General features: G+C 32.0%; 1 protein-coding gene across 1 annotated transcript; it reads right to left on the minus strand.

Moving 5' to 3' along the window:
• Positions 1 to 220: 220 nt before the first annotated feature.
• LOC143082872 (ras-related and estrogen-regulated growth inhibitor-like) lies at positions 221 to 25,900 on the minus strand. The gene is made up of 4 exons (XM_076258841.1): positions 25,615 to 25,900; positions 4,373 to 4,429; positions 3,488 to 3,561; positions 221 to 2,270 (listed from the first exon to the last, which is right to left on the minus strand). The coding sequence occupies exons 1-4, from the start codon at positions 25,721 to 25,723 to the stop codon at positions 1,851 to 1,853; spliced, it is 660 nt and encodes a 219-aa protein (XP_076114956.1). The 5' UTR covers positions 25,724 to 25,900; the 3' UTR covers positions 221 to 1,850.

The raw sequence follows: 25,900 nt of genomic DNA on the forward strand, positions 1-25,900 counted from the left end.
GAATATGACAGTTGTTGTCCATTCGTTTGATGTGTTTTATCTTTTGATTTTGCCATTTGATTAGGGACTGTCCATTTTGAGTATTCCTCGGAGTTCAGTATTTTTGTGATTTTACTTTTTGCACAATACCTATTACAAAATTAAAAACTGACAAAACTAACGGACCACTGTGTGTTTTAAATAAAAACCCAGGTTATAACCATTGCATTGAAACAACAGGTTTTTTTTTTATATATCAATTTAATGTTTTCAACAACTTATTTTTATTTTGTCCATAACCAGAAGTAAAACGTATAAATACCATACAAAATCAACACAATGATTCTCTTTGTTTGAACTGTCATTCAGGGATACAAAAATATGGTGTTGTTTGAGAGGTTGTATAATTGTAATAAACACATGTTAAGGAAGCTGGCTTGTCATGTTTTGGATTTTTTGTCAGATTTTCGGAATCCTCTGGTTTCATCCATTTGAATGCCTTGAAAATATTTGCCCGGTGACCCCCATTTTTCTTTTTGAAAATCTTTTACATGTATAATGATAAGCCATCGGTAAAAGTCTTATAAAATTTTAATTACTTTTTAACAGTTTTTGAGAACTTCAGCTTGTCAATGACAAAGCTATGAAAAGTCAAGAGAGAATTGTTTCCCGCCAAAATATCAATGGCTCATATCTCGAAAACAAGCACGGTGACCTATATATTTTTTTGCTCTTTGGATTCCTTTATCAATTCCCTATCAATATAAACTAGTGCTTTGAAAAGTTAATTACTTTGAAACTGAGAAGCAAACTCCCTTAATAACACCAACATGATTTTAAACATACATTACATTAAATTTGAAATGAGGAAATGTGGTAGATTCTTAATGAGACCTCTATCAACCAGCATTGTAAAGCATAATTATTGCTTCAATCGTCTAGAAACACTAGAATGGTTCTTTTAGTACTAAATACATGTATGGCATTCTAAACGGGTGAAGTTTTATATAGTGTAGCAATAATGTTATGTAAATGTTCTGTATTGTACAAAATTATAAGCACGGTATCATTGATGAGTGTTTATATATATATATTTTGATTGATGTCCATCTCCTCGTTTGTCCGTCCCACTTGTCTATCCATTTCTGCTTTTGAATCGCTGAACAGAATCTTGTGAAAACTCACATGCTTTGCTATTGCGCCTCCTGTTTCGTTTCTTTACCCGAGTGATACTATAGATTTATTTATGTATAGTATGGCTTCATACCATATTATATAATTGTGCACCTCTGTTTCGTATTCATCCGAATTAATTGATATTCCCGTAGCAAATCATGGACTTCCCAATTTAGGAAACACAATTTGTATCTGCAACTTCTCCTAAATCCTTCATCATTTATTGAAACTTTTTTTTAAGAATCTTAACCATTCAATTTGATTAATTCATAGCCTATTTGTGTTCAAATGAGTTTTTGGGATATCACTTAGCACATCTGGAGATCGGGGTATAATTTTGTTAGATTTGCTCGCATCATCTCACCTCTATTTTTATTATAACGAAGAAAAGAATACGTCACCGTTTCTTCAGACCATTTCTAACGAAATACATATCTGGGAATTTTGAAGTAAGTCAGTATTTAAATATCTTTAGGATGAAATGGAACTTAAAACAGTGAACGAAAAGCAACACTTGAAGTTGCTGTTGAGTCAAACGATTTCAATGATCGTACTGATAAATAGATCGTAAAATGTATCGAGAGACTTTGTACAGTTGAATCACATGCAATTCTTCAGTTAGAAAACATGAAAGACAAAGTGCCAATTGAAATTAGTCACTGATGTTATAAGTTGCTCATAAGTAAAGCACGTGGTCACGACGGTCCTGTTTTACTTGTCTGTTTATTGAACATTTTTGTAAGAACTTGTTTTACTTGTTGAGCAGAACTTCGACGTCTAGGTTTATTTTCAACCAATTTTCGTCTTTTTATTTCGCGGTGAAGTTCTTGGAATAATTCTGGAATTTCACTACCAGCTTCACTTGCTGATGTCTCGAAAAACGCACATGCCATATCAGCCGCGAGCTTTTGTCCTTCGACTGTACTAACTAGTCTTTCGTGGTGGAGATCAGATTTTGAACCAACTAAAACACATTGTACATTTGTCTTTTTTGTTTCATCAATATATTGTTTTATACTAGTTATATCTTCAAAGCTTTGACGATCATTTATAGCATAGACTAGAACAAATCCGTCTGCCCATCGAACACCACCCTCACGATGTATATTCTCGTCCTACAGTAGAAAAGAAAAAGTTGTATATTTTAATTATAAAAAACTTTTATTTGTACCTATACTATCAATCAAACGGAAAATGTAAGAGTTGTATCTTTGTACTATTTCTTGATTCTTTGAGACTAAACTCCTGTGTATCTTTAAATCATTTGTTTGTTTTGTAAATTAAGCAATAAAACTAATTTACTAGAAGATGTAAGATCAAAAGACATGATGAGGGATAATAACTTCAATTGAAGTGTGTTTTATAGTTCAGCAACAAGAACATTTAAAGTGTATGTCTATGTAAATAGCTCCAATTTGAAATGATACCCGAGAGATCAGCTTCAACATTTCATAAAAAAAGACTGTCTATTCTACAATGGAATATAAAAAAAACCTTGTTATTGGTAAATGAATTCATAACTGATAATATTTCACTTCTTTAACAGTCGTGTGCTCCTTACACAAGCTTTGCCCGAACAATGGTATGAGGAAGAACAGATGAAAACGAAACTACGTTAAAATCACCATCACGAATTGGTTAACTAATATGCCATGTTTCCCACCGAACTAGCGATATGTGTTCGTTCTTAGATCTTTAGATAACAGTATAGTCGTCAGATCTGTAAATTTACCGAGTGTGTCCTATTCTAGACAGTGACATCTTGACTAAGTGTGAACTCGAGAGTAATGCAGACATAGTAGGAGACGCTGACGTTGCCAACGCACCCAATCTCGTTCTTTTAGAGCAATGCGATCCCATCGGTTTTGTTTGTTACCTTAAATGTCTTTTCTATTCTATTTACGAGATTGATTTTGGGATTCTTGTTATTCATTTTTAATTTTTCAGAGTAGTGTTTGTCGATTTTGTATGTTTCCTTTTTTAACTGACCATTGTAGTGTCTTGTTTAATTTAATTAAAATGTCGAACTCTGATTTCGTTATACTCTACATAAGTATAACGAAATCAGAGTTCTATATTTTAATTTGGTTAGTGTTAAATTACCTACTTGCTTCTATTTTATTCAATCAATCATGGCATTTCATACCGTACGACTTAGCTGTTACATTAACTACCATGGATTCATCAAATAAGATTGATATTGACCTTTTGCTTTTGGTACGATAAGTTTTATAATGTTTGAAACGTTCTACGCGTTGACGAGAATACAAAAGAACGGTTTGTTTTCTCTCACTCGTCATAAGATCAGAAAAGAAACAAACAGTTCACTTACTTGACCAGCAGTGTCTAAAATTTCCATGACAACGTTTTCATCGTCTACAACAGAGTGATGTTTGTATGTACATTCTGAAAAAAAAAACCAGTAAATATATAAGAAGATGTGGTATGAGTGCCAATAAGACAACTCTTCATCCAAGTCACAATTTAAAAAAGTAAACTATTATACTAGGTCAAATTACGGTCTTCAACACGGAGCATCGGCTCTCACCGAACAGCAAGCTATAAAGTGCCCCCAAAATGACTAGTGTAAAACCATTCAAACGGGAAAACAACGATTTTATATAGCACTAAATGCCTGCTTTGGCAATATATTTTAAAACCTTTGCTGCTATAAAAGCAACAGAAAAATGTTGGAACTAATTCATCGTCACGAGAACTGATTTATAAGAGTCATTTAAGTCGTCTCTAAAATCCTTCGACGTAGGAGATCTCAAGTTGGAATCGTTTTCTTTGCCATAAATGCTTTTAATGCATTGTGTATTAAGTTTTATCAAGATAAAATGATTTATTATGAGCAAAAACATATAATTCAAATTACAAGTATTAAAATACAATTATTCTAAAGAAATTATTGTTTTGTATATAACAAAGATTAGAGTCAATTCCGAAGTAAGCTTAACGGACGCTGCTCGTAAATACTTTATAAAAGACTTGTTTACTCTGTGTTTTCAGTAACTAACAAAAGCCAATCAACTAACGCCCTTTTGATCCTATACATTGTAGCTCTTTATGTGTGTAGGTATACATCCCAGGCTTTCATTTTTTGCCATGAGCATTCCTGGTGACGGAAGGTTATCCAGAAAGGCGATAAGAATTTTTGTAGATGCCATCTACGGAAGGACTATTTCCAGTCGTATTCAATAGTTAGTTCACATACCTAGTGTTGGGTCATATTCCCAGATGAAGCGTCTTGTTAAATATCTAACCACCAAAGCTGAAAAAATTAAAACACAAACTTAAAAACAAAGTCATTTATGCAATGGACTATAAGTCCCCGAGTGTATCACCAGCCCAGTAAAGAGTACTGGGGCACTGACATGAAAATTCGATTATTGTTGTGACTAAAATTTTAGATGTCATTTTAAATTAAGGAATATATCCCTCCTTGTCCGGTTTTGGCTATACATTTGTTCCTTTTCGTTGATAATCTCATCAACGTTAACTTTGTATAAGGTATTCTATTTTCCAATATGTTGGCCTCTCGTGCAATAAAATTACCGTTTGTATTGTTATGCAATATATCTGGTATGTTACGTATGACTCAGAATTTAATTTATGACAATTTCGCCTTGTAAAGATCGGACCTTTTCATGCTTCAAGAAACTGAATCATACGCATCAAAATAGGTATATTAAATCAATGTATTACAAAAAAGGTTATATTACTAGTTTACTTCGACATGTGTCAACAAATTATAAGCTAAGAGGTTTAGAATAAAGGATATATAAAGTTCATGTAGAAAAAGATATTAATATATAATCTGAAAGCAAATAGACGGCACAAGAAATGACGCAGACATGTCAGTGAAGGGATTTAGAAACCGGAAGTAAAGTTCCAAATTACAAACTATCGACATAGTGTCAAGTTCTCATTAAAATACTATTTTGTTGGTTAAATATTGTTGATGGAATGGAGTTCCAACTGTCTTTGAGAGCATGTATTAATCTACAAGTTAGAGTGGTCAATAATGAAGATCAGAGTTTATTTTTTGGATAGAAAATAACATATATAATATATAACAGATAATTCATGTCCTAAAATTGTCCTGTTTATAAAAGTGTGCTTATGTGCTTATCCTTATTTACTAAATATTCAATAGAAAATAGAATAAATAAAATATAAGATGTAAATAATTCTCTTTCAAATGTTTGTGTTCTTTTGTTCTAACCCATTTAATTACAAAATATTCAAATTATGCTATCTGTCTGTAATATATTTTTATTTATTTTTACAAGTAAGATAAAACGTCCTTTGATTATGTTGATTTTGCTTTCAAGTACATGCATTTCAATTTAGTATTTCCGATTGCAAGTCAGATTACAATCGGTACAGATACCTAGTATTTACATTATACATATCTTTGTCATCTGTTCATTTAACTTTTAAAGTATTACAGGGTGTGCCATACACAAATGTTATGATTATATATAATTGCAGTTGCACACCGCAAATTCTTGAGGAAACTGGGAACACAGTAAAGAGTTGAAACGACTTCTGATGTGGTTTAGTCTAGAATTTTGATTTTGTGATAGCTATATTGGTCAATGGTTCTAGCAGATGTTTTAGAATAAAGAATTTGTTATAACGTATTCTGAAATGCATAACTCAGCAAAACATTTGCACTTGTCAATACCTCAATATCTAAGTGGCACTCCTACTATTTCATATGATAAGAGGAGATGAAGGTTAACAAGGGTGGTAAAGCGTTATTCTTGTGGAACGTTATCGCTGATTTTATATTTCTCGTTTAACGTGTTTTTACTCTTTTATTTGACTTTCAGTCGTGCAAGAAAGTTGCCTCCTTATTTCAGTTCTGCTTATTTTATTTTACGTACATAGTGATATTTACATGCCTGTATCATGCGTGTTCGGTAGTTTTCACGGTTTCAAATAAAATTCAAAAAGATCGTTGGATATTTTTTAAAAGCTGTAAACAATTCATATCATTGATGTGTATACCAAATCGCTATTATCAGAGGCGGATTTAGAGGCCCCCCCCCTTTTTGTGAAAAAATTTGGTTGCTTATATAGAGAATCATTGAAGCGTGACTGCCTGGAGCGGGCCCCCTCTTAGGTCAGTCAGTGGACCCCCACTTATGAAAATTTCTGGATCCGCCACTGATTATCAAGTAAAACTAGAGAGTTTATATATACCGGAGAATGTGGAATCAGTCACAAAAGGTTCACATCAAAGTCTTTATATTTCGTGCAACGTTCATGGCAAAAATCATATCGTTTTCAATGTGAAATCATGTCTTATTTCACGGTTGTTGGTTTTTTTCCCAAAGAAATGATTTAATTCATTAATATTGCATATAATTTTGTTTAACCGATAGTTTGAAAAAAAGCTCAGTTACCAATATTTGTTTCATTGAAATTTTGATAATAAGCATGATAATATGAACTAAATTTTGGCGAAATTAACTGTGAAACATTATATCCGAATTTAGATCGTCTTCTACCTTATAATTAGATTCACAAAAGGATCCCAATATCAACGAAAGCGTGACATATAAGACAGCAAATCTTAATATATAATCTACTACTAGTATTAGGAATGTGTACATCGCAAGTTCCATTATTATTTCCGGAATGTAGTAACCTTACTAAGATACTGAAAGGAATTCGGAAATGTGCATTTTAAATTCAAATTAAGAACATGCATGTGATCTTTATGGGCGTCACGCCATCAATAAATGCGTGCAATTATTGTAAACGACGATATAAAAGTCTTTTCTTCACATAAATTATCTTGTTAAACGTGCACTTTGCACTCATGCATATTTGATATTTATTTAAACATTAAAATAGCTTATATATCACTTGCATTCATTCGATGATACATGTTTTGAAAAACATTTGCTTTTCTTCTTATATCGGACGTCTGATGGTACATGTATATGATAGTAATGTTCGCCATTGGTTGCATAATTTAAGACTAAAAACAGCTTTGCAAACAAAGTACTAAATATAACAAATTGAAATCGCGGAATTATCGAACTGAATATCGACTTAAATCTACACTTACATAGATAAAAATCCAACAACAATTTTAGTATTTTAAAAGAATCAATTTTAAAAAAAAAATATTAAGAAGTTTGACCATGATGAGAGCCGTGGTGAAGTGGTGAGGACTTCTAACACAAAAGTTCCTAGTATTATTTCCGTTCCGGGATGATAAATTCAAAGAGTGAATTTTCGGCTCTCACTTGACACCAGTGCGAGTATGGTCTTGAGGAAACAATGAAAGTCCGTCGGAAGGGGACGATAAATGACTGTCCCGTGTTAAGAGGGGGTCATATCTCTTTGCACGTTAAAGACACCTCGGTAGATTATATATAAGTTGCAAAACTTGTTTTCCAATCACTATAAATAAATATGTTTAAAAATTTGAAAAAAAAAATGATACAAATTAAACTAGCATATTAAAAGAGTGAACAAGATCACCATTATATATCACGTTGCTGCACAGGGAATAATTGAGGTCTCGTTGGAAATAAAAGTTTTACATTTTGATGCACATGCATGTTTTATGCAGATGCTTAATGATGTTTAAATATTAAGATGAAACCAATAAGTATGTTAAGATGTGCAAGTGTTCAACTTAAAATGGTTTATCTCGTAAATTACGTAAATTAATTAAAAACCGATGAATAAAATGATTTTTTTTGAAATCCTAGATCATACAAATTCAAGTACACCTATACATCGTTTTATTTGTTAGCATATTTTTGTTATTCTATTACAAATTTCACGCAAATGTTACATGCACTTGAAAGGTGCAAACTTTAATTCATAAGATTAAATACAAATGAAAACGTGAATAAAATTCTATAATTAAGAAATTGGACACTTTTTGTCAAAGAGGATAAGTTTGTTTTGCAATATTTGCACAATATTTACGAATGAAATTGGTCTTTTTCTTTAAAATGACATAATTTAAACATCTTAATGATGGGATGGATGGGGTCCGTGTAACACTTATCAATTCAAAGTTTTAAAAAGTTTTAAAATTTTAGATTTTTGGAATTTTGATCAAAGTTTCAAAATATCAAAATTCCAAATTGTGTAAAAGTTTTGAAATTTTGAAATTTTAACCAAATAATTAAAATATTAAAATTCTAAATATCGTTTATAAATTTGATAGTTTAGAAATTTGATCAAACTTTTAAAATACTAAACCTAATGTGCAATTTCGATTATTTCACTTTTTGAAAGTTTGATTTTTTAGAGTTTTGATTAAAATATCAAAACGAGAAAAGGGGTGAAAAGAGGGGTACTTGTAAACTGCAAAACGAAATGAAAGCGGAACGAAACAAAATGAAATGAAGGCATACTGGGGCCGTATGCATAAAACATCTTAACTTAAGTATTCCTTATACTTAGATTTCACTAAGAATTTCCTTAGTTAAGTAAAATTCTTAAGCGGTATGCATAAACTTACCTAAGTCTTCACTTAACTAAGGAATACTTAAATCGGAACCTTTCTCTAATTACCGTATGATATTAGCTCATCACATGTACTCATCCGTGTAAAAATTTGTTATGATTATTTAAATTTATTGATCAATGCATGCTTTTATTTTAAAGAGCTGGGGTTAAATTGATATTTGTATGTAAAACAATTCAAAAGAACGTATAAACATAGTATGAATGATGAACAATAGGCGCATATAAGACAACGCTTTTCAAGGTTGATGTTTTTACGGATGAGCATTCATATCATAAACGTATAACATAAACATTATGTTCAGTCTTCATATCTAAGTAATAGTTGCCGCTGTACATTAATCGCCCATCTATCAATTTGTATGTGTCGGCGTTTGGAAATTGAAAATCATTTTAAAAAGTTTATATCATGCAGTGATAAATAGTTATCTTTTTGGGAATCCGATATATAAATATAGTCACTAAAGTGACACTTTTTTTTACTTGGAGCGGCTTTAATACAGGTACATAAAAATATCCTGATCTCCAATTTGCTGGAGAAAACAAAATATGTGCAAGCAGAGGACAAAAAAAAAAAATATTCTGAATCCAGATTTCACCCATGCCTTATAGTATTAACTTCTGAACCAAATAATTTGATTAATAGCGATGGAAAACTTAATAAAATTGTTTGCACTCAGCTCGTTTTTTTTCTTCACTTCGACAAAACAACCATATTCCCATTTTTAGCTCACCTGGCCTAAAAGGCCAAGTGAGCTTTTCTCATCACTTGGCGTCCGGCGTCCGTCGTCGTCCGTCGTCCGTCGTCGTCGTTAACTTTTACAAAAATCTTTTCCTCTGAAACTACTGGGCCAAATTAAACCAAACTTGACCACAATCATCATTGGGGTATCTAGTTTAAAAAATGTGTCCGGTGACCCGGCCAACCATCCATGATGGCCGCCATGGCTAAAAATAGAACATAGGGGTAAAATGCAGTTTTTGGCTTATAACTCAAAAACCAAAGCATTTAGAGCAAATCTAACATGGGGTAGAATTGTAAAACAAGTGAAGATCTATCTGCCCTGAAATTTTCAGATGAATCGGATAACCCGTTGTTGAGTTGCTGCCCCTGAATTAGTAATTTTAAGGAAATTTTGCTGTTTTTGGTTATTATCTTGAATATTATTATAGATAGAGATAAACAGTAAACAGCAATAATGTTCAGCAAAGTAAGATTTACAAATAAGTCAACATGACTGAAATGGTCAGTTGACCCCTTTAGGAGTTATTGCCCTTTATAGTCAATTTTTAACCATTTTTCGTAAATCTTAGTAATATTTTACAAAAATCTTCTCCTCTGAAACTACTTGTCCAAATTAATCCAAACTTGGCCACAATCATCTTTTGGGTTAGTAGTTTGAAAAATGTGTCCGGTGACCCGGCCATCAAACCAAGATGGCCGCCATGGCTAAAAATAGAACATGGGGTAAAATGCAGTTTTTGGCTTATAACTCAAAAACCAAAGCATTTAGAGCAAATCTGACATGGGGTAAAATTGTTTTATCAGGTCAACATTTATCTGCTTTGAAATTTTTAGATGAATCGGACAACCCGTTGTTGGGTTGCTGACCCTAAATTGTTAGTTTTAAGGAAATTTTGCTGTTTTTGGTCATTATCTTGAATATTATTATTGATAGAGATAAACTGTAAACAACAATAATGTTCAGCAAAGTAAGATTTACAAATAAGTCAACATGACCGAAATGGTCAATTGACCCCCTTAGGAGTTATTGTTCTTTATAGTCAATTTTTAACAATTTTCATAAAATTTGTAAATTTTTACTAACATTTTCCACTGAAACCAATGGGCCAAGTTCATTATAGATAGAGATAATTTTAAGCAGCAAGAATGTTCAGTAAAGTAAGATGTACAAACACATCACCATCACCAAAACACAATTTTGTCATGAATCCATCTGCTTCCTTTAATATTCACATAGACCAAGGTGAGCGACACAGGCTCTTTAGGGCCTCTAGTTTAAGTTAAATGGTTGCACCCTTAGACAACGTTTGGACTGATGCTTGTACAAAGTTTCCGCATTTACCATAATATATCCATTAGGGGCCCTAAAGGACCAACCACTGATTTCAAATAGAAAATAAAAGGAAATGGATTTTTTTTTGTATGAAGGGATATCATTGTTCCGTATTTGCTACTTGTGCATTTTTAAGGGCATATCCATGAACATAAATATAGCCAAACAGTTTTTTTCTGACGATGAGAATTTCTTCCCTTTAAGATATATAAGCTAATTTTACCTGCTTAAATTAAATATTTAATAAAAAGTATACCTTCATGTGCTACATTTTGAGTAAAACGAGGTCGAAATTTCACTGGATCTTTGCTCGAAATTCTGATTTATGAACATATTTTTCCTCCCGACAGAAATGCACACCTTTTTTGTTTTCAAAGATAAACACGAGCTGTTGTTTGATAAATTATTTATAAGTTCTCTCTTACATGTATCATATAGATTTATTTAATATTTTGTTTATAAATAACTTAAATTTGTCAGGCACAACCTATTTTAAAATATCCATTTTTGGTTGCCAGTGACAAATATTTCATGAGTGTTTAGGAACAGATAAGCAATAAATCCAACAGGGAGCCTGCTATTCATATGATGAAGTTATTATCTTTAGATTAGCTTAATTGAGTTCTAGAGCTGGCATTTGTCAGTAACTGCTAGCTTTATATATAGTAGTACTTTATTAATTTATTATCATTGTCATTTTGATTAGTTTCTTTTGTTTCCTTTTCTGACATGAAACTTGGATTTATTTTAAAGTGCGTTTAACTGTGTGTATTGCTGTGGGTTTGTTTTTTCTACATTTACTAGATGTATAGGGGAAGGGTTGTGATCGCACGAAACATGTTTACCCCGCCGCGTTTGTGCGCCTGTCCCAATTCAGAAGCCTTTGGTCTTATAAGTTTTGTATGATTTTAATTTTAGTTCATTGTTATATTTCGTAGTTAAGTTAGTATGACATATATTATCACTGAACCATCACTGCACCATCACTGAACCAGGGTCGTGTTCAAGGTACCCCTCTTTTCGCCCTTTTTCTCTTTTTGATATTTTAATCAAAAATCTAAAAAATCAAACTTTCAAAAAGTGAAATAATCAAAATTGCACACTAGGTTTAGTATTTTAAAAGTTTGAACAAATTCTAATCAAATTTATAAACGATATTTAGAATTTTAATATTTTAATTATTTGGTTAAAATTTCAAAATTTCAAAACTTTTACACAATTTGGAATTTTGATATTTTGAAACTTTGATCAAAATTCCAAAAATCTAAAATTTTAAAACTTTTTAAAACTTTGAATTGATAAGTGTTACACGGACCGGATGGGTCAATTTATATAAAATAACAACACATGCAAGGTAACAGCTGGCAATTCTTTGTTCGAAAAAAAAATATATATAATAAGAATATGGAGGTCACTTTACAACGGGTGTACAAATACAGCTTGCACATTTCGATACATAAATCCGCACCCATCATCTGTACGGCGGGCTTATCAAACACTTCATTACCAATCCAGACCAAAAATAACAAAAGTGTAATAAAAATCCCGAAATTAAAACAAGATGTATTTTGAGTTATTGGTCAATAATGATGCTCTACTTTAAAAGTATTCGGTTAAAAGGAAATTGATATGCGATGGGCTTGCAACCCGTCATATGAAGCTTAACAACAAATTTCAAGAAACACACTACCAGGAATTCAGATAAAAACGATGAGTTAGAAATGGTATTAGATTTGTTTGTGTCCAAGCAGAATCTTTCTGAAAAGTTAATTTTGTGACGACAATATATAACTCGATCTTAGCTCTATAGACACATCATAACATGCTCAATCATAACTTAACTGCTAAATACATGTATTTGTACAATTGGGTGGTAAATCACATTTTATTTGGGACGGACAGTTAACATCGACCTGAAGTGAAAAAAAAAAGTACCTGAGTAAATATTGCACCAAATAATGAAATTTTAACAGACAAAAAAAAACAAAAAAAACAAAAAAAAAAAACAAAAAAAAAAACAAGTTACGGTCGTTGTTCATGTGGTTGACCGTTGACCACAACAATCAATCACTGTTATCGTAATTGATGACAGGGATCTGATAATATAATATTGTAATTATTTTAACGCATGATAACATTAATGTTACTAATCATTTTTGCATCGACGAAAAACAATAACGATAATTCAGCAAGGTTATGGTTCGACAAGGGCATTCCCATTAAACTCTATAGACTCGTCTAACTTAAAAAAATCTTCTGAATATTGTACATTGTTCAAGTAAAGGGAGTTCAACACACTCTATACCCTTGTCTTGCTATAAAAACTATATTGTATATTGTTCAAATAGAAAAAGAGGTATTGCATACCATGCCGTCTTCAAACTTAAAAAAACAAACTTGGTATACAATATTGTGTATATTCTCAAGTTAGTGAAAAGGGGGTCAAAACACTCTATACCCTCTTTTTCTGCGTTTTAAAGAACTTGAGGTAAATTCTCCATAAATTTTCAAATGTGTCAAAGAGACAACATCCTGACCAAAGAGCACATTCGTGTATGTTATTCAAGTGAGGGCGAGTTCATCTGTGAAAATTATACAAAAATGAATTCCTAAAATACATGATTAGAAAATAGTCAGTATCATAAAGCTCATTGTCAAATCTAATTAAAATATTGACAATTTATAATTGTAAATAATATTAGACTTAATATGGTCATATTAGAATTGAAATAGCTTTTTATCAACAAATGATTTAATACATTTTACACATACATATTGTGGAATTTAGTTTTTCGACGTACCTACTCGTTTTAAAGTACACAGCAAATGGTATGTATTGTTGTATTTTACAATGGTGTGTGAGTAAGACTTATATATCATGCTGGTAATAATATGTACTACCCCTACCTACTTATTAAGCTAAAAATGATTGGTAAAGGATATGATTTAAAAGCACGATACTTCGCTATGAAATATGATACACCACCGAAAAATTCACGTAATAAAATACAAAAGGAAAAGTGTCATACATATATACTGTTTTTAAAGCAACCAGCTTATTGAACTGAAAGTGCTTCAAAGGAATATAATTAAAATGCACGATAATTACTTATGAAATATTAAAGAACCTTAGTGAGCACGCTCACATACCCCACGTCCCCACATTGTCATTGGAGAAATTAAATAAGTATAAGAAAAAAAATTGTATAAGAAAAAATATTGAATAATAATTTCCTGTCAATATACATAGTATGTCCTTATTATCTACAAAATTTCATGAAATTCTGTTGTGTGTTTTCAGAGGAGTTGAGATGACAAACTGTTGCAGAAGTACATTGAAGCAAATAAATTCAAAGGGGCATAACTCCTAGAAAAAAAATTGAACCGTAATTTCCTGTTGATATGCACATCTACATAGTATGTCCTTATTATCTACAAAGTTTCATGAAATTCTGTTGTGTGGTTTGAGAGGAGTTGCGATGACAAACTGTTGCAGTAGTACATTAAAGTAAATAAGTTCAAAGGGGCGTAACTCCTAGAAAAAAAAAATGAATCGCAATTTCCCGTCGATATGCACAACTACATAGTATGTCCTTATTATCTGAAAAGGTTTCGTGAAATTCTGTTGTGTGGTTTGAGAGGAGTTGCGATGACAAACTGTTGCAGTAATACATTAAAGTAAATAAGTTCAAAGGGGCGTAACTCCTAGAAAAAAAATTGAATCGCAATTTCCCGTCGATATGCACAACTACATAGTATGTCCTTATTATCTGAAAAGGTTTCGTGAAATTCTGTTGTTTGGTTTGAGAGGAGTTGCGATGACAAACTGTTGCAGTAGTACATTAAAGTAAATAAGTTCAAAGGGGCGTAACTCCTAGAAAAAAAATTGAATCGCAATTTCCCGTCGATATGCACAACTGCATAGTATGTCCTTATTATCTGAAAAGGTTTCGTGAAATTCTGTTGTGTGGTTTGAGAGGAGTTGCGATGACAAACTGTTGCAGTAGTACATTAAAGTAAATAAGTTCAAAGGGGCGTAACTCCTAGAAAAAAAATTGAATCGCAATTTCCCGTCGATATGCACAACTACATAGTATGTCCTTATTATCTGAAAAGGTTTCGTGAAATTCTGTTGTGTGGTTTGAGAGGAGTTGCGATGACAAGAAACAGGACTGACGGACGGACTGACGGACGGACTGACGGACGGACGGACGGGTCAAAAACATTATACCCTCCGCAACTTCGTTGCGTGGGATATAATAATACACCACAATGGTCATAAACATATATGAAATATCAGCCACTGAACTTTAATAAAACGTCAAACAATCATGACACAGAACAATACAAGTACTGAAATACAAATAGTACGGTGTTTTTATCACATAAACTATCATAGCTACTGTTTTATAAAATCTATAAATCAAAGGCAATATAAATACATAACAGTAGTCCTTACGAAACCATTCAAAAGTACTTCACATGCAAATATTTTATTTGTTAGGTAAATTTGACCGATTTACGGCTTTAGCAGAGGAAGTTTTGTTGAAATCTTAAACAAACAAAATCAATATTATATTAAAGATGCGTATTTTAAATGATTTTTTAAAGTACAAATCATCTGTCTCTTATTTAACTTTCTCAAAACCAACGGTTTATAATGTCAGTCTCTGAAGAGAAAAAAGTTTGAAGATGACAAGAACGTAACTCGATGTATATATATTATATTTATACTAATGACAAAAAGAGGAAAATGATGAGAAAGCAAACGATCTTTTTAAAAAGAAAAACCATTAATATAAAAAAATAACTTAAACCTCTTTGATTCAAATGAACTCCTCCTTTAACATTCATATATACATAAGATATTCCTAAAGTTTCGTCCGCAGTATTCCTCGATTTAGTTAAAGCAATATATGGAGATGCATGGTAAAATCTGTTAGATGACTTGTATTTTGGTACCAAAAAAGAACATTTTTTTTGTCGTTTTCAATTCCACTTTCTACTCAATATTCAATGTACACGAAAAGGTACCAAACAGTGTGTATCCTTTATTTTACACTTATAATAGGGTAAATACATATAAATCCATATTGTTTTAATATTTTTAATTATTTCAAGATGAAACAAATTATTTCTTTTCTCACTTCCCTTCTAAAATAATTAACATTAAAAGGACCCCCCCCCCCCTCAAACACCAACCATAGGAATGCACAGACTTATTGTAGCTTCGTTGAAATGCATTGACAACATATGTCACATCCTGAATGCGTGTCGTCTCCCTCCATAACAACTGTGATTGTGGATCAAATCATTAAATTTAGTTAGATTGAAGCGCTATTTTGTTCTAAAGTTCTTCGTTTTAGCTCGAAGTGCAATGGTTTTGATTTTTGAACCGAAAAAGTATTTTTTAGGTGGCTTTTAAACAAAACTAAGAATTTTAGGTGTCAGAACATAAAGATATTACTTCCTTTATCGAAAAATACCATTAAATGAGAAATGGCTCCATATATTTGGTAATTTTGATTCAGTGCAATACCAGAGAGTGTATGTGCTCGAGACAATCGATTTAAAGATCTCCCAACACAATCTTAACAACTGGAAAATGTAATCAAGTTCATTAAAGTACTACAAACATGCTTCTTTCTTTACAAAGTAAATTGGCCTTATAAAAACCTATTTATTTAGTTCCATGTCGATAATCATATTACATAACAAGTAACTGCATTTCGTGTATTTGCATATAAAAGACATTTAATATGCAAAATGTATTTTTAGACAGTCTAACATGCTGTTGTGGTACATGTACATTTCATTCCTTTCAAGTATTTAGTACTTAATATTTTGAGTAGAGATCTCTTTAATAATAATTATTCATCTAAAAATTCAACTATGATAGTGTTTGAACAATTTTGGTTAAGGTCGTATCGATTATTGCACAAAGTGTTCTTGATATATTCGTTTTAAATGTATACGTCCTTTTAAATTGCTTCAATAACTCACTTTAAAATTGCCGTTGATCTTTGCTGCTATTAGTCAGTCGAGGTATTGATATTTTCTTTCAAACCTCTCCGAATCAACTTCGTACATATGTGGTAGTGTGGATTTTTATCATATTAATCATTTATATATTTTATATGTTTTATAGGTTATTCCGAGACACCATTAATTATATTCTTTCATTTGCAGAGTAGTTTACTTAAGTTTACCTTTATTCTATTGATTGCCTATTGATTATTCATTGATCCATAAAATCTAACTGTTTACCTTGTAGCATTTACCTATTATTGATTTTACTATCAGTACTTACTGTTCACTAGAGTGTATAGGTTTTCTTGTATTCTGATTGGTTTATTAAGCCTTGCCCCCAGTTTTGGTGGTAGTTTTGAAAACAGTAATGGAGGATTGATGTCTTTGTTGTGATCCTGATATATTCGTTTGTTTTGATGCACTTTGTGCTCATAGACTTTATATTGTGTTTGATTAGTAGTTCCATAAGTTCTATGGATTAGTATAGTGATGGAATTCATTCTGGAACAGGACATCATGACTTTATATGGTAAGTTACATTTTGTACTCTTTGAGGTGTCTTGGATGAACTGGATCCTTAACTTTGAAATGAATGCTTATTACATTCATTTTGGTAAGATTCCCAACCCTATGAAAGAGTGTGCTTTGAGTGTTGTTTGAATCTGATTTATTTGAGAGATTTTAGTATAAATGTTAGAAAGAGAGATTTAATCTATTTTTATGAATGACCTTGACCTTTTGTCATGTAGTCATGAAATGACATTGGTATATCCAATGTGATGTAATTAACAGTACAATTGTACTTGTACTTAATGTTTTAGTATTGAAATAAGATTACTTATTTGTAATTGTAAATTCAAGATGAAAGATAAAGATTAGTATAGTTTATTATGAATTGTATAATGCCTTTAAGATATCAAAGTCAGATTACTTATTATTGTCATACATTGTTTACAGAACCATATTTGATGTGAACCTCTGTTACCATTACTGTAGAAGTATGAAGATCGTTACTGTTAGTATTAGTTAGACTGTCGATGTTAGTTATTAAACTCAGTTCCACAGACTGGTGAGTTTATGTATACTTGAAATAGCATAATATATAGTGTTCATGTAAGACAGTGAAGAACATTTGATATAATACAGAGTTATCTACCGTTGATATATATGCTATGGTTATTTGTAGAATATGGATTTACATATATCTATTTGGTTAATTGAAATAGTGTTATATGATCTTGACATTATAGTTGTATGTTTAATTGTCAAAGCTGATGATTTTATATGAACGATGAGTGAATATTTGCAAGTGTTAATTATCATCAGGCATGTCATGTCACCTTGTGTATAGATATTGTATAAGAACTATAAACATTCAATATTCTCATTTTATGTTGATCTGCAGTAATGTAATAATAACTGTAACACAGTATGATATAGTAGTTTTAGATTAATGTGTTTAATATGTATCTTGTTATATATTGTAGGGTTTGTAATAATTATATGATTACATCATTATTGAATAAAGAACCCTAGACTAAGATGAAATGGACTTGTTATTATTTGACCGTCCAGAAATCACCTTTTACACATATAAGCACATGTATCATTGAGGTCTACAGTAATTAAGCAATATGCAATCAGTTGAAAAATATTTCAGTGCTGTACTCAATGAATGTGTTCGCAACTTACATTATAAACCGATTTTACACATAACAACTTCTAGAATCTGCAGTTCTGTTTTACCATATACATGACAAGTTACAGGGTTAAACTAAATTATGAGATCTAATACTCCTTTTTAATCTTGATCTGTAGATTCACAAAAGGAATATAACAGAACAAAGAACACAAATCCGTACAATTGTTTATATATTTGTATGGAATTGTTTATATGTGCCTTCCACCCCTAGGGGTATATGTGCATTTCATTAATAAATAAAAGCACTTTACCCTAATATAACGGTAAATATAATATACACAACACGAAATGAGTATAGACAAAACATGCAAACCGAAATTAAGAATGTCCGTAGTTACGGAAAGAAAGCTTAGAGATAAATGCAATTGAACTAAATGTACCCTCCCTTTTCCATGTTGCAAATGTATAGAAAACTGGTATTTTATGGCAGCTTCATATCAACTTTAAGACGGTATGAATATGATTGGAAATGGTTTATCAATTGATCAAACATGATCTCTATGCACATTTGATCAAAAATATAGATGACATTAACTTAATACAATTTAACCGTAACGGTTTTGGGTATTGTCTAGGTCCCGGCGAAAGAAGAAACACCAAATCAAACCAAAAACCAAAAGGTAGGAAAGATATGTATCGTCTTCAACGTAAATCCATAAAATTGTATGATCACTTACAACTAAAAATATCTGAAATTTAGAACTCTGCGAAAAATGTGTACCACTGTGAAATTTACATAGCGCACTCATAATGATTTTATTTAATTCATACGATCTGTTTTCACATTTTTGAATGTTATCCGATACAATTTAAGTTTAAAAGATTTATTTAAAAAGAAAGGTTATATCTCGGATCAATTTCTGAATAAACTTATTGAATCATAAATTTACACTAAGATAAATTAAAATTCAGCAAAACTTAATTCCCCCAAAGCTTTATGATTTGACGATGTCATGATATTTACATACAGCTGTATTTTATTATAAAAGTTCTATTGAACAGTGAAACTTACTTAAACGTAATTTTATCCACTATCTATGTCAAATGTCAATATATCTTAGTTTCAAATTTACTTTAGAATTAATATAATTTAATAGTATGTACATTAATCACAACCTTAACGTGCATGTATACATGAATTATATCCAGTACCATATACATATAGACAGTATAAAAGTACGTTATCAAACTATGCTTGTGTGTTTGTTTTTCTGCATTTGCTAGAAGTATAGGGTAGGGTTAAGATCTCAAAATCATGTTTAACCTCGCAGCATTTTTGGGCCATTCCCAAGTCAGGAGCCTCTGGCCTTTGTTAGTCTTGTATGATTTTAACTGTAGTTTCTTGTGTGTATAATTCGGACTTTAGTAGTATCACTATCACTGAACTAGTATACATATGTGTTTAGGGGCCCCTTAAGGACTGGACCGGTCGGGCTGGTGTACGAAGCGTGATTGGGACGGGCACGGGCTGGGCGAGGCCGGCTTCTTTCGGGGAGTTCGGTGGAGCTCCGGGTGCGGGGATTTCTCGCTGCATTGAAGACCCATTGGTGGCCTTCGGCTGTTGTCTGCTCTATGGTCGGGTAGTTGTCTCTTTGACACATTCCTCATTTCCATTCTCAATTTTATTGTCGTAAGATACGATTTTTTTTTATGACCGTTGAACTCGTAAAATCCGATATAAGAAGTTCATAGCTTTATTTACCCACTCTTATGGAGTTTATGACCAGGGGTTGAAGTCATAAAACTTTGCTTAGTGCTTTGAGCACAAAAATCATGCTCGAAACATGAAATCCAGCATTTTGATGGGTTGATTTTGGAGTATGAGTACAAAAAACTGACTCGAGAGTTTTATGACTTCAAGGCCTGATGTGAAAGACTCACTTTCTTTTTAGATTTTTATTTTTAATCTCTTAGTTTTGGTGATATATCGGCCTATTATAAATGTTCTGTTTACAATAACCAAAAATTACTAGCGTAAAACCATTCAAACGGGACAAGCAACGGTCTAATCTTTATAAAAAACGAGAAACGAGAAACACTTATGAACCACATAAACAGATGACAACCACTAAACATTTATTTGTTTATTTCACATATTTTAGAATACACGTTTTTACGATTGCGGTCTTACATCCTCATCCTGTTCTTCTATATTTTCACATAAAAAAAAAGATAACACTCTTCCGCAATGTACGAAATCTGTTTAGAGGTTAATTTATTGATATCTTTTAAAATATGCAAAAATATGGTTAATAGCTTATCATTTTTTAGCAAGCTTCAGTGCCTTCTTCAAATAGTCTTACGCGTTACATCACACCATCTTAATATATTGACGTTAAACGAACTATCATGACAAACCCTTATCAATTCATTTCATATTTGGCTAACTTTTCAAAATGTATAGTCCGCATTCAATATTGAAGGTCAGATGGCGATCTGCAGATGTTTCTTACCCATCCTTATAGTATAAGGGAGATATTTACTCGTCGTCGTTTGATTTATGTCATTTAATTATTTGCAACCGATCATTTTTTAGATATCTGATAGTTCTTTGTATCCTTCATGCAGTTGTTTTTTCACTGACATTTACCCCACATTTATTTCCCACTGTACCTTATATATTGATAGTGGTGTCATTTTATGATCTTTTATGGGCTACATAATTGCTCATTTAAACTTAAAAAAAGCTAAAAATAATAAAAAATGTTCAAAATGTTGTTTTGCTGACGATCCCAAAAGTTCGACTGAGCTCATCACATAAACATTTAAATGAAACTAGAGGATCTAAAGAGCCTGTGTCGCTCACCTTGGTCTTGTGCATATTAAACAATGGACACGGATAAATTCATGACATAATTGTGTTTTGGTGATAGTGATGTGTTTGTAGATCTTACTTTACTGAACATTCTTGTTGCTACAATTATCTCTATCTATAATGAACTTGGCCCAGTAATTACAGTGGAAAATATTTTCTAAAAATTTACAAAAATTTATGAAAAATGTTAAAAATTAACTATAAAGGGCAATAACTCCTTAAGGGGTCAATTGACTATTTTGGTCATGTAAACTTATTTGTAGATCTTATTTTGCTGAACGTTATTGCTGTATACAGTTTATCTCTATCTATAATAATATTCAAGATAATAACAAAAAACGGCAAAATTTCCTTAAAATTACCAATTCAGGACAGTAACCTAACAACGGGTTGTCTGATCCATGTGAAAACATCAGGGCAGATAGATCTTGACCTGATAAACAATTAAACCCTGTCAGATTTTCTCTTAATGCTTCGGTTTTTGAGTTATAAGCCAAAAACTGCATTTTACCCCTATGTTCTATTATTAGCCGTGGCAGCCATTTTGGTTGATTGGCCAGGTCACGCCACACATTTTTTAAACAAGTAACCCCAATGATGATTGTGGCCAAGTTTGGATTAATTTGGCACAGTAGTTTCAGAGAAGAAGATTTTTGTAAAAGATTACTAAGATTTACGAAAAAAATGGTTAAAAATTGACTATAAAGGGCAATAACTCCTTCAGGGGTCAACTGACCATTTTGGTCATGCTGACTTATTTGTAAATCTTACTTTGCTGAACATTATTGCTGTTTACAGTTTATCTCTATCTATAATAATATTCAAGATAATAACCAAAAACAGCAAAATTTCCTTAAAATTACCAATTCAGGGGCAGCAACCCAACAACGGGTTGTCCGATTCATCTGAAAATTTCAGGACAGATAGATCTTGACCTGATAAACACTTTTACAGCATGTCAGATTTGCTCTAAATGCTTTGGTTTTTGAGTTATAAGCCAAAAACTGCATTTAACCCTATGTTCTATTTTTAGCCATGGCGGCCATCTTGGTTGGTTGGCCGGGTCACGCCACACATTTTTTAAACTAGATATCCCAAAGATGATTGTGGCCAAGTTTGGATTAATTTGGCACAGTAGTTTCAGAGGAGAAGATTTTTGTAAAAGATTACTAAGATTTACGAAAAATGGTTAAAAATTGACTATAAAGGTCAATAACTCCTAAAGGGGTCAACTGACCATTTTGGTCATGTTGACTTATTTGTAAATCTTACTTTGGTGAACATTATTGCTGTTTACAGTTTATCTCTATCTATAATAATACTCAAGATAATAGCCAAAAACAGCAAAAATTACCTAAAATTACCAGTTCAGGGGCAGCAACCCAATAACGGGTTGTCGGATTCATCTGAAAATTTGAGGGCAGATAGATCTTGACCTGATAAACAATTTTACCCCTGTCAGATTTGCTCTAAATGCTTTGGTTTTTGAGTTATAAGCCAAAAACTGCATTTTACCCCTATGTTCTATTTTTAGCCATGGCGGCCATCTTGGTTGGTTGGGCGGGTCATGCCACACATTTGTTAAACTAGATATCCCAAAGATGATTGTGGCCAAGTTTGGATTAATTTGGCACAGTAGTTTCAGAGGAGAAGATTTTTGTAAAAGATTACTAAGATTTACGAAAAATGGTTAAAAATTGACTATAAAGGTCAATAACTCCTAAAGAGGTCAACTGACCATTTTGGTCATGTTGACTTATTTGTAAATCTTACTTTGCTGAACATTATTGCTGTTTACAGTTTATCTCTATCTATAATTATATTCAAGATAATAGCCAAAAACAGCAAAAATTCCCTAAAATTACCAGTTCAGGGGCAGCAACCCAATAACGGGTTGTCGGATTCATCTGAAAATTTGAGGGCAGATAGATCTTGACCTGATAAACAATTTTACGCCTGTCAGATTTGCTCTAAATGCTTTGGTTTTTGAGTTATAAGCCAAAAACTGCATTTTACCCCTATGTTCTATTTTTAGCCATGGCGGCCATCTTGGTTGGTTGGTCGGGTCACGCCACACATTTTTTAAACTAGATACCCCAATGATGATTGTGGCCAAGTTTGGTATAATTTGGCCCAGTAGTTTCAGAGGAGAAGATTTTTGTAAAAGTTAACGACGACGGACGACGGACGACGACGACGACGGACGACAGACGCCAAGTGATGGGAAAAGCTCACTTGGCCCTTCGGGCCAGGTGAGCTAAAAACTGGTTTAACCATTAAAAGACATGAAGGAAACATTTTGTTTCAACATATATCTTGATCTTCATATCTTAAGATATTAAGAATTGACATTTGTCTATCATCAGATCTTTAGAATCACACAGAAAAAAAGACTATTCAATCATTACTTACATGAAAAGACTATCTCTTATGAAATCAGATTTCGTGTGTTAAGATATGATACAAAGAACATTGCAGAGTTTTGAACATGACGTTGATAGGTATATAATTTCTAATATCTCGGCCTCTACGGATCCTAGTAGAGCTACTTTTGTAATTTTTAACCAATTTTATATTGCATGGAATGTTAATGATATAAGAACAAATGTCTGCGACGCAATAACTTCAAATGCAGATATACAATGGGTGTGTCCAAAGTACAGAATGGCCCTCTCGCACTATCACATTTTCCCGTTCAGTGACCACCAAATTCTGGAACACTTATTGAAAACATACTAGTGCTCACTTCATAATGAACGTTTAATCCCGCTACAATTGTTTGCACCTGTCCTAAGTCAGGAATTTGATATTCAGTAGTTGTCGTTTGTTTATGTGTTTCATAAGTGTTTATCGTTTCTCGTTTTTTATATAGATTAAACCGTTGGTTTTCCCGTTTGAATGGTTTTACACTAGTATTTTTGGGGGCCCTTTATAGTTTGCTGTTCGGTGTGAGCAATGCTCCATGTTGAAGACCGTATAAATTGTGACTTCCACATCTTCCTATATCTATGAACATAAGCTTATGTACATTGATGTGACTACAAATTATCTTTAACCAAAGCTTAAACCTAACCCTAAAACTTAAACTTGATACAAGACGGGCGGACGGATGAACAGACCTGAAAACATATTACCCTTTTACTATCTTATGCGGGGCATAACAGGATATTTAGCGCTCAGTAGACAGATATACATATAAAATAATTTCATGATCATAACACTATTAAATGCACCATTGGTTTCATTGATTTTCCAGACAAATCAATCGTCTGTCAAACATACATTAGCTTTTCATGTCATTGGAATAGTAAATATGAATTCAAACGTTTTTGGTCACTGCTTATTTAGTATGAAGCCTCTTTAAGTCTAAAAATTGATCAACACTATTTAATCTTCTTTGGCCATATTTATAATTTTGTTAAGCTATTCAAAAGTTTCTAATCAGAAAGGTTTCTAGCTGTAGGTTACATTTTTTTTTAAATAAATGTAAGTCACAGAGCAAAACTATTTTTACCGAATATTTGAGCATTTAAATGCAGATCATCAGGTATTTTTGAACAAGCTTTATTATATACTGTTTGTTGAATTGTTTTACAACCATTTCGGTGTAATTAAGATATAATAGGTTGCACATGTTCTCCTTGACTCACTTTTAGAACATGAGAAAATACATTTCTCAAATGATTACCTGTCAATTATGTACTAATGAAGAAAAATCAAAAGAAGTGGTCGAGAGAAAAATGACCAAGGATGCGAATATCTTTAGTTAGGTATTTCAGCAATTTTCAAATCAAGTTTATTACATTTTTCACTTTTTTTTTCTTTTTTTTTTAAAAGCAATATTGCACATACTTTGAACTCTGAATATACAAACGCCTAGCTTTGTTCAAATTAGTGTACTAACTATGTTAGTTTCATTGTAAGGTATGACAACACATGAAGCGTTTCCTGATATTGTCTGTCTGAAAGTTTTCCTCAATTATCGCTTAGATATTAAAGTAATGTCCTGCTCAATCGTTAGACAGTTTTACCGGGTTTTATAAGTAAGCTTAATTTTGTTTCTATTTCCACTGCTTAGTCTATATCAGGCTAAACTACAACAACTTAATGACAACAGATACTGTTAACACAGTCTTATTATAAACATGGAAAACAGGAATATTTTTTTCAAAGATTTGAATCATGACCGATAAAAATCAAAATAGTGCGACGAAACAAATTTAACAATAATCCAGTCTTTTTTTAATTTTAAATTGTATTTAGATAACAAAATTATGTACAAAGATGTCTCTAAAATGTAAAGATAAAGAAATATGAAATCATACCTGATTTACCAACAGCGCTCCGACCTAATACCATAATCCTACTATCAACCGAAGACTTCCCTTTCCCATTTGAAGTCATTCCTTTTGCCTTGCAATCCTGATTTTTCATCAAAATTTTTTTGACTTGTCAATACTATTGATTTTAAATAGTAAACAAGTGATAAATTTATACACTGAACATGTTCATTATGTTTTTACTATTAATCATATTTTTAAATCATTCTTTGTGATATAGTCAGTTAACAGTTCAACATTACTTGTCACTTTAAAAATGTACTACAGCAGA

The sequence above is a fragment of the Mytilus galloprovincialis genome, chromosome 7, assembly GCF_965363235.1.
Source record: "Mytilus galloprovincialis chromosome 7, xbMytGall1.hap1.1, whole genome shotgun sequence".
In the NCBI taxonomy this organism is placed as follows: Eukaryota; Metazoa; Mollusca; class Bivalvia; order Mytilida; family Mytilidae; genus Mytilus; species Mytilus galloprovincialis.